We start from the raw sequence: 13,370 nt of genomic DNA, 5'->3' as shown, positions 1-13,370 counted from the left end.
GAAGATGTCCTTGCTGAATTTTTTTATGGAAAAGAAAATTTATGAAAAGATTCCAGATCTTCATTTGCCATGGAAGCACTTCAACAAACACATGTATCCAAATATTAACAAGCTTCTGATGATACTGGCCGTATTTCCTTTACCTATAGCCACAGCAGAGAGGCCATTCTCCACTGTAAAGAGAGTCGAAATATAACTGTGAAACTCAAGAAGAGATACTAGGTTTAAAGTTTATTGCCTCACATTAAGTCATATAACAATTACTTTGTCATCAATTATTAAGTTTTACAAGTTCTAAAAATATGTAATGTACGCTGCTGTACCCGTTGCATTAAGTTCATGATTGTGTTTTCATCTATCAGAGAAGGCTAAATGGATTAGCACTATTGTCCATTCATCGTTCAGAATCTTTTACACCAATAGAGGTGACAGACAACCTAGTCAGAAGAAAGAAGAAACTGGTTATGTCATTGTGGGGAAAACACTTCTTATTGCTGGTACCTTTGTTTTACTTTTAAGTATATTAGGCCATGATGTATTTACTTATTAATTCATCTGTATAACAATATACTTTGTATGGATGTCACCAATACTTCGTACTATGCTTCTTATATTTGGTGCTGAAACATTACTAGGAAGAACAGTTTTTAGAAACACTGATCCTCAGGCTGATTAAATATTTGCCCATTTATTCTTCTACATGTCACGTTCTGTGAACTGCGTTGTTTCCAGAGAAACTATTCTGAGAAATAAAGCATTTGAGTGGGCTGTCATATAACACGCAGCTTATAAGTATCAAATATCGCGATTTTCGTAAAAACTGATGTGCGTCGCAACTTTTCTACTACAGTGTTTTCATTTCCATTCATTTTTATCATAATTTTCAGTAGATGTAACATGTGTTCCAGTTCTGAATACTGGCAGTCTATGAAACTTCAGCTTCTCATATTTTGAGATACTGATCTGAATGAACATCTTGTACTTGAACAGAATTGACCTCCCCTGCGACCATTCCAAGGAGAAAAAAATTGTTTCTTTGAGATGAAGTACGTACATTTTTATGTACATAAGTCGCTATCAGTAACTATTACTACTCAAAAGTACTGATGTTAAAATACTGATTTTGCTAAAAACCCGAATTTCTGGCGTCCACCATAGATAGACCACCGACTGTGGTTAGACTGTGTGTCCGCCATGAACATATCTATCGTCATTCGTCTGTATACGCCAAGTAAAAGCTGGTGATATCTTTCCTGCTATTTTGCTTTGGACGTAAACTGTCAGTCTCAGCTGTTTTGTGTTTGTTGTGCGATTTGATCGCGTGGTGAAGCGGATTCAGTGAAACAATGAATGAAGAAATTGACGATCAAGATTTTCATTATGACTTTACGGCAGCATCGGAATGGGAGATGTTCATGTTTCGTTTAGAAGAAATCATTCGCGAATGGAAGATTCCACAACTCAAACGTGGCCCTCTGTTAAAGAAAGGAGAACTCAGTAGTGGTAAATGGGAAACGAAAACGGAAAACATTAATTTTGCAGGTAAATGACGTTTCACATTTCATTAGGTACAATTTCCAAATGGTGACTGACTTGCTTATCGTCTGAAACTGAATTTTCGATAAATTCACTATTGCTACATTATATTAACGTCCGTGTAAATATTAAACGTAAGCTGTTAGAGAACTCTCATAAGCCTTGTGTTTCACATAAGCTTAGGTACGTGTTTCTATGCAGTCTTATACCTTTCTTCGGAACCATCTCTAATCAAATTACTTAAATTCGTCCATAGTGTTCCGTAGAGCCTATCAGGTGGAATGTTTAGGGATGTAAAACGATGAGTGAAAGACAAGCAAATCATGGGAACTTAATCTGAACACAATATTGATAATGAAATATTGCTGTACTCCTTAAGTAAATTAGCAAGAAAAATGCTGCTGCTTCCTCAGATAGTTCTAAAGAGTTGCTGTCTGTAGCCTGTTTGCAGTTTAATTTAATTGATTACACCGGTACTTTTCAATGAAAATAATTACTCCTATGTGTAAACACTGAGTACTGTCTGCGATACAGTGCTGTGTGTTTTGCAGCTTCATAGTGAACACTGCTACTTGCCATATGGCAAACATAACTCTTCTATCCTTGAATCTACATATTAAAACGATTTGCAGAAAAAGTGGCTAATGAGTTGTATTTTAATTTTCTTTTGCGTTGGTATGGCTTTGCGGTTTTGTGTCAAATACGTTTGTTGGTGTGCCTGCAGAACCAGTTAAAGTTTTGTATGAATAGCTACAGTTGACAATTCATGAGCTGCATCAACGAAAATTATTTCCATAATTTTTCTAGCATGCATCTTTTGTGAAAATTATACAAAATTTGTCCATGATAATTTTGTTTTTGGGAAATCTATGACAGTTTCCAATCTGAAAGCATTAATTTTGTTACCTCTAAGCATTTTTATAATTTATAGATTATTTGAATAGATCATAGGGATGCACTTAAGCATAGCTGTCATAAACAGACAGTATTTTACCCTGTTGTATTCGAATGATCTACCTCAAATGTATTAACTGTGAATTTTTGGTTAATGAAAGACTTTGTGTTCTTTGATTCAAAACATTGCTAATTTTGCACAAATGTTTGAGTACTGAAATTGTTCAGTAAACTAAATTTAAAAAGCTGAAAGTTATGTCTTTCTTCTGTGAACAATCATTTTTTAAATTTATTTTTTAAACGAGGAAATAATCTATGAATTACCCCCATTGTACACCATACTGTGTGTGCCACTGTTATGTCTATGTTCTTTTACTGAAATATGAATGCTACTCTCTGGAATAAATGTTTTAGACCACACAAAGACCTTATTTTACTTACACGTATTTTTCTTTTCTGGTTTGGGTTTTGTGTGAAATGTTAATTACTTTTTCATGAGCCCTTTTAACATTTATCTTTTCCAACCATTCTTACTATTCACTTTTACTTTCATCCTTGTCTTGTTTCTTCTATTTCTATTTATGCTTCTTTAATCATGGTTTCTCCCCTTTTTTACTCTTATCTGGAACTTACTTAATTATCATTTATTTTCTAATTTGTCCTTTATTGACTTTGTTCATATTCTCTCTTATGTTCATTATCCCAGTTTATACCTACTGCTTGTTCTCTGATGCCTGTATTCTGATACTGGTACCTACTGGTTGTCTTCTTTTTTGGGCATTATGAAAGCATCCGATTCCACCCGTAATGTCATTAAGATGGCCGACACCCATACTTGCAGCATGTACAGTGTGGTGACTATAACATCAGTTACATACATATGCTAACAAAAATAAAAAGACTTGAGAATATTTCACTACAGCACAGAAATAAAATGAAACTTAACAGGACAACCTCTGGAAGTAGAGGTTTCAGAACCGGGATGAGCTAAATATACAACAATACAAAAAACAGCATCATCACAAAACAAAAGCTATCCACAAAAAGGAACCCAAAAAATTCGCAGCATATAACATAATGCTACAGATAAGAAAATCACTATATAGCACAATAGCACAAACAAAGCCCTTGATACTAAAAAACACATTAGCACATGCCAATCCAAAATGGGTAATTGGAAAATTCCCTTGACTTATGTAGTTAAAACAAAGCCAGCGACTCCAAAACCACACACACAAAGTGAAGACTCAAAATCCCCAGATACATATGCACTTGGCCAATTAAAATAAAAAAAGCTATACACCAAAACAAACAAATCATAAACAATGCATTAAAACTAATTAAACACACACATAAACCAGTCCTCAGAAAGCAAAACAATATAACTCCTCAAAGATGTAAAGATGAATGATAACAGAAAAGGTGTGAGTAAAACAGTCTCCCTGATGGCCACCTAGATCTTGAACCAGGCCCCCCCCATTGGATAGATCGCCAAATATTGTCAAGGTGACACCATCCTGAGTTCCTGGTCTGAGAAGATGGGACTCTAGTCAACTGCATACTCCCATTACATATGAGACCTCATGTAGTCAGAAGCCAGGCCAAACTGCTGCAAAAACCTTATAGTCGTCGTCATATCATTCAACCAGTGCAACTCAGAATGAATAACTATTAAATTTTTCCATTATATCCATCTCTAACAAAAGAAAGCACTATTACATTCCAGTCCATAAAGAATCGCAACACTAATCGTACCTATCACCGCACAGGAACCCCCGAAACAATAAATCAGCGTACCTCACTAGCGATATGGCACACTCTTCAACCACAAATTCACATCGTGATTACACAAAGTGAAATGACTGAATACTGCACATAAGACATTCATCTTCAGACATGACCATCCACCTTAAGAGTGCGCCACTAAATACAACAACATTCCACCTACAAACATGACCCAACCCAAAAACACAGCAGCTCAGTGACGTCACAAAACACAACGTACTTACATCAGGGGTCAAGGCAGACGGGTGGTATCAGATGTTTCTTTTGACCCTTTTCTGCTAAGTGTTAGCAGTTTCCTTTCTTGGTGTTGGCTCTCTTCATTAAATCTTGTTGATTTGATTCAGTTCTGGTCTCACCTTCTGAGTCTCTTGTCCCATTGTGTCTCCCTTGGCAACTTATATAATCTTTGTGCTGTCTTATCCCCACTTCTTTGTAAAAGTTTCAGTAGCATTTTATGCCAAGCAGACAACTTTTATCTATCTGTGGTTTGATTGCAATAGTACCACTACTGATTAGAGCACATTTAATTCTGAGATTAGTAATGTTACTTATTCATTACAGATGTTGAATTCAGACTTACAAGACACCGCCTGCTTGTCGACTCATCTGATGATATTTCCAGTCCATTGGATGAGGAAAATGAGGAATCTAAGTCACAGGTTCTAGAAGACATCATGAGATTTGAGCATGATTTCCCACCACATTCAATGGATAATGGAACACCTCAACCACATCCTCTTGCTGTGTGGTATGGGATTAGGGATTTCCTCATTCTTTCAGCTTGGAGTGGAATATCATCATACTCAGAGAGTAAAGTGAAAATACTCTTGAGTTCCATGTATGTGGCAGTAAATAACTCAAACTGGTGAGTTAGTAATTTTTATATAAATATCTTCTTAGGCACTGATAATAGGACTTACAATTAAAAAAATAAAGGAGGTTATGCCTGAAGTAATATATTTAGCTTTCACTTCAAAAATACACAACATACTGTAAATTAAAGAACAAAAATTAAAGAAATGTAGTGAGGTGAAGAAAATTGTCAAAATAGGTGATTAAGACTCCAACATAAATAGTGAAAGACAAACGTGTTTCTAAAATATGTAGCAAAGCAGTTTCAGTAGTGATACTCGTTCGCATGTGTAACAGTATTGAACATTGCTAGCTCACTAGTTAGAAGTCATGAAAAGCTTTGCTACACTACTTGAGTTGTGCAGGTGTGTGGGAACAGTCAAAATGGCTATCGAGCAACATTCACTCAGGGGTTAAAATTCTCCAGACAACCATGTCTGGCCATCTCAAAGATACCAGATGTGTGACTAATAGCATGTGGAACTTAATTATGCATTTATTACAGTGTTAACCTTTGGAAAACACCGAAGTTTCAGTTTTTGCTAAACAGATTCAGAAAACTGAAGAAAGGTGAATAGTTATTGTCAGGTTCTCTGGTTAACTGATTTGCTGTGAGGACTTCTACAGAAATGAGGGGGTACACACAACCCTTGGCTGGGGACTGGTCAGTGCTGCCAGTCCTATGTAAATTCTATGCGTATTTCAGTGTTCTCATTAGGCACAACAATGGAGTTATGTGTGGCACACAGGGAGCAGGGATTCTGAGTTGACCACAGAGGTCATGTGGTTGATACCAATCTCTTAAAAAAAAATCTCAACCTGAAGGCGAATTGAGTGTCAATGGAATGGATTGTGGTTGGGGTAGTCATTAGTGGATAGCCTCTGGAACATTTGCCAATCTCATTTGCAGTAGGTTTGTTTATGTTGGACTCTAAGTCAACATGTATTTCCTGTGGTATCAGTGGACCTACTAATCAAAACAATAAAACTCATTTTGGAGAGATTGAGTCACTGATTAGTAAAAACGTACAACCAGTTAAGAGAACAAATCAAAGCTGTTCCACAGAGAAGTCATCTTTAAAGGACTTCTAAGACTGGAATATGATGTCAGGTATCATAAAATGTAGTTTAGTCGTAAAGAAACACAATGGACCATTTGAAAAAGTTTTCACTTTCTCTGTCCAGAAAAGTTAAGACAGGCTTGCTGGGAATTTAGGGAACACTTTTAGTTGAAATAACTGTGTATCAACAAACTACTGCCCTTCTTAAAAAGAAAATACTATGGGAGTATCCTATTGTGTAGAGCTACATACACTATGTAATCAAAAGTATCTGGACACCTGGCTGAAAATGACTTACAAGTTCATGGTGCTCTCCATCGATAATGCCAGAATTCAGTATGGTGTTGGCTCACCCTTAACCTTGATGACAGCTTCCACTCTCACAGGCATATGTTCAAACAGGTACTGGAAGGTTTCTTGGGGAATGGCAGCCCATACTTTATGGAGTGCTGCACTGAGGAGAGGTATCGATGTCAGTTGGTGAGGCCTGGCATGAAGTCGGCATTGCAAAACATCCCCACGGTGTTCTATAGGATTCAGGTCAGGATTCTGTGCAGGCCAGTCCATTCCAAGGATGTTATTGTCATGTAACCACTCCACCACAGGCCATGCATTATGAGCAGGTGCTCGATCGTGTTGAATGATGCAGTCACCATCCCCGAGTTGCTCTTCAACAGTGGGAAGCAAGAAGGTGCTTAAAACATCAATGTAGGCCTGTGCTGCAATAGTGCCATGCAAAACAAGGGGTGTAAGCCCCCTCCATGAAAAACATGACCACACCATAACAGCACTGCCTCCTAATTTTACTGTTGGCACCACACATGCTGGCATATGACATTCACCAGGCATTCGCCATACCCACACCCTGACGTCAGATCGTCATGTTGTGTAGCATGATTCGTCACTCCACACAACATTTTTCCACTGTTCAGTTGTCCAACGTTTATGGTCCTTACACCAGGTGAGGCAGCATTTTGCATTTACTGGCATGATGTGTGGTTTATGAGTAGCTGCACAACCATGAAATCCAAGTTTTTTTACCTCTTTCCTCGGTAGCTGAGTGGTCAGTGCGACATAATGTCAAGCCTAAGGGCCCGGGTTCGATGCCCGGCTGGGTTGGAGATTTTCTCCGCTCAGGGAGTGGGTGTTGTGTTGTCCTAATCATCATCATTTCATCCCCATCGACTCGCAAGTCGCTGAAGCAGCATGAAATCGAAAGGCTTGCACCTGGCAAACAGTCTACCTGACGGGAGGCCCTAGTCACATGACATTACATTTACATCTCCTGCCTAACTGTCATAGTGCTTGCAGTGGACACTGATGCAGTTAGGAATTCCTGTGTGATGGTCTGGATAGATGTTTTCCTGTTACACATTACGACCTTCTTCAACTGTCGGCGGTCTCTGTCAGTCAACAGACGAAGTTGGCCTGTATGCTTTTGTGCTGTATGTGTCCCTTGGCATTTCCGCTTCACTATCACATCAGAAACAGTGGACCTATGGATGTTTCGGAGTGTGGAAATCTCGCGTACAGACATATGACACAAGTGACACCCAATTACCTGACCACATTCGAAGTTTGTGAGTTCCGCGGAGCACCCTATTCTGCTCTCTCATGTCTTAATGACTGCTGAGGTCACTGATATGGAGTACCTGGCATTATGTGGCAGCACAATGTACCTAATATTAAAAACATATGTTTTTGGAGTAATGGAAATGAGCGTTTGGCATCATTGGCCGGGAGGCTCCTTGCAGAGCAAGTCCGGCCGCCTTGGTGCAGGTCTTATCACATTTGACGCCACATTGGGTGACCTGGGTGCCAGATGGGGATGAAATGATGATGAAGACAGTGCAACACCAGTCCCTGAGCAGAGAAAATTCTCGACCCAGCCCGGAATCGAATCCGAGCCTGTAGAACAGCAATCCGTCACACTGACCACTCAGCCATTGGGGCGGACTGTTTTTGGAGTGACCGGATACTTCTGATTACACAGTGTATCATCACCAGTTTTAACAAAGATGATGCATCATGCAAAGATTTTATACACAGCCCAACACCAGAACCCAAGGTGGAGCAGGAAGGAAAAGTAGAATCGGAGATGTGCAACATTACGAAATGAATGAGTAGGAAGAAACAGTGGCTTTCATGTCTATCTTAGACAGTGTAACATTGCGTGAGTACTTTAAAACAGGATTCATCAATTTAAGGATATATCCTGGATCCCATGAATTGCAACTGTTGGCAATGGTTTGGACACACGTAATTTCCACATGGAGACAAAGCTGTATGTGAAAAATGTGACTGATATGTACACAAATTGTAAATGTTATGCACCTTCCTTCCACTTTCTATCCGTTACTCTGGTGACCACACACAATCGGATGATAACTCTCCTGTGTTTACTAAGGAGAGGAAAAATTCAAAATGTGAATGTTACCTAATGATAAGGAAACACTGAAGCGAGAAAGGCAGTTATGCAGCTCCCAATGTTTGCTATATCAGTTGTGTCTACCATCCACAAAACCCTCACAAAATTATTGGCTGCGACAGGTGCATAGTGATACTGCCACAAATACTACCTGCACAGGCAAAGCAGTGTGCACAATTCTCAGTGAGAAGTTTCAGGTACCATCAGGAAAACAACAGACAGTGTGAAGTAATGATATGCACTCTAGTGACTGCCTGCCAGTGGAAGTTAACCTGAAAATGTAGTACCTGAAAGGAGACAATCCAAATGAATGCTGAGCAGAGATAATTTGACACTTTACAGCCACCAGCATTGAGACAGCATACAGAAAATGATGGGTAACATTGTCAATTGATTCACCAAACTATTGAAGCATTTCTGTCAATATAGTAGGATCCCATGAAAAGGTAACCTGCCCTGTGGTGGCCTGAGGAATGCCTAACTGATTAACCTTTGCAAAATTTAAATTTACCCCATTATCAAAATCTGTGGCACCATTTCTATATACCATTATCAGACTTCTTGCCACTATAGCAGAACAAACCATACAAAAAATTAAGTGCTTTGGAGAGATCTTTAATGTGCTGTCATTGAAACTGCATATTTTTGGAATACACAAGTCTATATACAAAATCCACCAAATGTGGCATGATAGCTTCAGAAACTGTGAAAATGAGGCTGCACTGCACGATGTTGTTTTGTTAACCAATCACGGCACAGGATATGTGATCTCGTCAGTCAGTCACAGCACAGAATCAGAGCACTTGACACGCGATGTAATCAGCCAATCACGTTGTCACTGTCCGAACACACGAATGACAAAGGAACATTAAGCATGAAACAGGAATAAAGTAGGTGGCCTGAAGTATTGTACAAAGTGTGCAGTAAAAAGCAAAGTGATGCTATCACATGCCTTTAATGGTGAGGAAAGTGAAGGCACCAGTTTCTCACTGAAAGGCAAAGAATTGTAATTGCCAGTCATGCTTGCAGCAGTGTTTGAAAAAACTACCATATTACATTTCTGCAGGATGTGTAAAGTTTACCCACCTCAATTATGAAATATTACTTTCAAGTGATATGCTTGGTGGAATATGTTTTGAGGTAGATAACCCACGATATGTTTGATCTTTCTACCATATTATGGTATTGCATCTGTGACGTCCTGCCACATACTCTCCACATGGTTATGAACAGAATGATCTTTAGAATCTACAAATTTCACACTATGGTTCACTGTAAGGTACTGAAAACGTTTAGTACCTAGAGTGGTGTACAAGGTGAAGCCGTCACTAACTGGGAGGATCTTTTCTTTGATTTTTCTAATTAAGACTTCCTTAGTCCAAAATTCATATTTTTTTACCTTTGCTGAATCCCACCAAGCACACAGTTTCCACAGATTTTATGGCCTGTACTGTTTTTCCTGTACCCAAATTTTGCTTTGTCTATTTCAGTGACTTTTCCTGCTTCCCTAACTGTTGAGAATTGTTTATCACCCACTTGAGATACGTTTCGTGATAGAAGGACAAGTAGTCAGTTATCACATGTGTAGACATACTGAAATTTGTTACAAGTCTCACCATCTTTGGTGAGCGCATTGAGTCCCACATGGTACAGAAATTGGAGATTTTTCAAACTATCATTGGTGAATCACTGAACCAAGTACCGATCTCAGCACTCTGCTTGAATGTGCATTGCACATTGATCATGTGACTACCCATCTGTACCTTCTATAAGTGCCAACAATTGAATGAATCCTGATTTGGCAAAAAAAAAAAAATTGTTGGAACTTGGCATTTTGGGCAATCCACACTGCCTGGCAAAACATGAACCACCATCCATAACATTAAAATACCACCTCTCCCAGAAAACATCCATTGCACCCCATTCACAGATTGAGCTACAACTAGGTGAAATATACTTACTTTCAAATGGAATCAGATTTCGCAATATGTCTCAGTGCTGATATGGTATCGACACTGGTCGAACAATAATATTACATATCACTCATTAGAGGGAATGTTAAGGATATGCTAAAAACTAGCCACAACAAGCTATAACTGCTTAAAAGTTGACAGTTTTGGGAAATTGGAAATTTATAATTAAGTTTGTAAGAAACAATTGGCTTCACCAACTGAAGCTGTGCTCCTGGTTTCCTGTCTGAACACACCCTCAGAGATAGTGATGCATTTGGGAAAATAGCTGAATATTGGTGACAAGCAGGCTTATACATTTCACTGCTGCACCCCAACTCACAACCAGGCTGTTGCCTTCCAACATAATCTAAACCTTGGGCTATGGTACAGATCAGTCTGTCACCACAACTACATTTTTTGCTTTCACGTTGGTTGCCTTTGGAAGCCATGACCTAATTGGAGAACAATAGTCACATTCTTGTGATAATGAATAATATGAATGTCACTGCTTTACTCACAGCAGTTTAAGTTGTGCTGTTACATCAGAGCTTAATTATACCCTCAGAAATCATGATTTTGAAATTGCGACTTATTCAGAAAACAGTCAAATATTTCTCACAATCAAGAGTAGAAATGTCGATCCTTCACTTGCAGCAATTTAAGCTGTGCTCTTACATCCCATTCTAACCATATCCATCACAAGAAAGATAAAGCAGCATATATCTGTGACAACTAAAATTATATGTGAAGGCATAGTTCTGTTTATTCGTGTTCTACATGCATATTAATTCGTTTGGTGGTAATGAAAAAGCCTTATTGTAATTGGTTCACTAGATCATGTATAGTGAGGAGGGCTATGCGAGAGGCGTTCAATGAATTCGAAAGTAAAGTTCTATGTACTGACTTGGCAGAAAATCCTAAGAAATTTTGGTCTTATGTCAAAGCGGTAGGTGGATCAAAACAAAATGTCCAGACACACTGTGACCAAAATGGTACTGAAACAGAGGATGACAGACTAAAGGCCGAAATACTAAATGTCTTTTTCCAAAGCTGTTTCACAGAGGAAGACTGCACTGTAGTTCCTTCTCTAGATTGTCGCACAGATGACAAAATGGTAGATATCGAAATAGACGACAGAGGGATAGAGAAACAATTAAAATCGCACAAAAGAGGAAAGGCCTCTGGACCTGATGGGATACCAGTTCGATTTTACACAGAGTACATAAAGGAACTTGCCCCCCTTCTTGCAGCAGTGTACCGTAGGTCTCTAGAAGTGCGTAGCGTTCCAAAGGATTGGAAAAGGGCACTGGTCAACCAAGTTTTCAAGAAGGGACGTCGAACAGATGTGCAGAACTACAGACCTATATCTGTAACGTTGATCAGTTGTAGAATTTTGGAACACGTATTATGTTCGAGTATAATGACTTCTGGAGACTAGAAACCTACTCTGTAGGAATCAGCATGGGTTTTGGAAAAGACGGTCATGTAAAACCCAGGTCGCGCTATTCGTCCACGAGACTCAAAGGGCCATAGACACAGGTTCACAGGTAGATGCCGTGTTTCTTGACTTCCGCAAGGCGTTCGATACAGTTCCCCACATTCGTTTAATGAACAAAGTAAGGGCATATGGACTATCAGACCAATTGTGTGATTGGATTGAAGAGTTCCTAGATAACAGAACACAGCATGTCATTCTCAATGGAGAGAAGTCTTCCGAAGTAAGAGTGATTTCAGGTGTGCCGCAGGGGAGTGTCATAGGACTGTTGCTATTCACAATATACATAAATGACCTTGTGGATGACATCGGAAGTTCATTGATGCTTTTTGCGGATGATGCTGTGGTGTATCGAGAGATTGTAACAATGGAAAATTGTACTGAAATGCAGGAGGATCTGCAGCGAATTGACGCATGGTGCAGGGAATGGCAATTCAATCTCAATGTAGACAAGTGTAATGTGCTGCGAATACATAGAAAGATAGATCTCTTATCACTTAGCTACAAAATAGCAGGTCACCAACTGGAAACAGTTAATTCCATAAATTATCTGGGAGTACGCATTAGGAGTGATTTAAAATGGAATGATTATATAAAGTTGATCGTTGGTAAAGCAGATGCCAGACAGATTCATTGGAAGAATCCTAAGGAAATGCAATCCGAAAACAAAGGAAGTAGGTTACAGTACGCTTGTTTGCCCACTGCTTGAATACTGCTCAGCAGTGTGGGATCCACACCAGATAGGGTTGATAGAAGAGATAGAGAAGATCCAACGGAGAGCAGCGTGCTTCGTTACAGGATCATTTAGTAATCGCGAAAGCGTTACGGAGATGATAGATAAACTCCAGTGGAAGACTGTGCAGGAGAGACGCTCAGTAGCTCGGTATGGGCTTTTGTTAAAGTTTCGAGAACATACCTTCACTGAAGAGTCAAGCAGTATATTGCTCCCTCCTACGTACATCTCGTGAAGAGACCTCGAGGATAAAATCAGAGAGATTAGAGCCCACACATGAGCATACCGACAGTCCTTCTTTCCACGAACAATACGAGACTGGAATAGAAGGGAGAACCGATAGAGGTACTCAGGGTACCCTCCGCCACACACTGTCAGGTGGCTTGTGGACTATGGATGTAGACGTAGATGTATCCTGTGCACACAGTGATGGCTGACTGTAGCAAATGGAGCAACCATTATCCTAATTTCAGTGTTTCAGAAACTAACATGCTGTATTTGGTAGATACTGTATTTATGCTTGCATAGTCCAAAAATGTGCAGTTTCAATGACACAACACTCCAAAAATCTCACCAAAACCTGTTGTTTGCAATACAGTTTATTGTGCTACAGTAGCAGGCATTCCAGCAACAG

General features: G+C 39.3%; 1 protein-coding gene across 1 annotated transcript in view; it reads left to right on the top strand.

Moving 5' to 3' along the window:
* Positions 1–1,207: 1,207 nt before the first annotated feature.
* LOC126163022 (rab3 GTPase-activating protein catalytic subunit) overlaps positions 1,208–13,370 on the top strand; it is a 477,254-nt gene continuing 465,091 nt past the window's right edge. The window contains exons 1-2 of the mRNA XM_049919892.1: positions 1,208–1,542; positions 4,777–5,080. Of these exons, the coding sequence (XP_049775849.1) occupies positions 1,347–1,542; positions 4,777–5,080 (500 nt within the window). The 5' untranslated portion in view covers positions 1,208–1,346. The remainder of the gene's footprint in view (positions 1,543–4,776; positions 5,081–13,370) is intronic.

The sequence above is a fragment of the Schistocerca cancellata genome, chromosome 2, assembly GCF_023864275.1.
Source record: "Schistocerca cancellata isolate TAMUIC-IGC-003103 chromosome 2, iqSchCanc2.1, whole genome shotgun sequence".
Lineage (NCBI taxonomy): Eukaryota > Metazoa > Arthropoda > Insecta > Orthoptera > Acrididae > Schistocerca > Schistocerca cancellata.
This window is presented reverse-complemented; position numbering and strand designations above follow the sequence as displayed.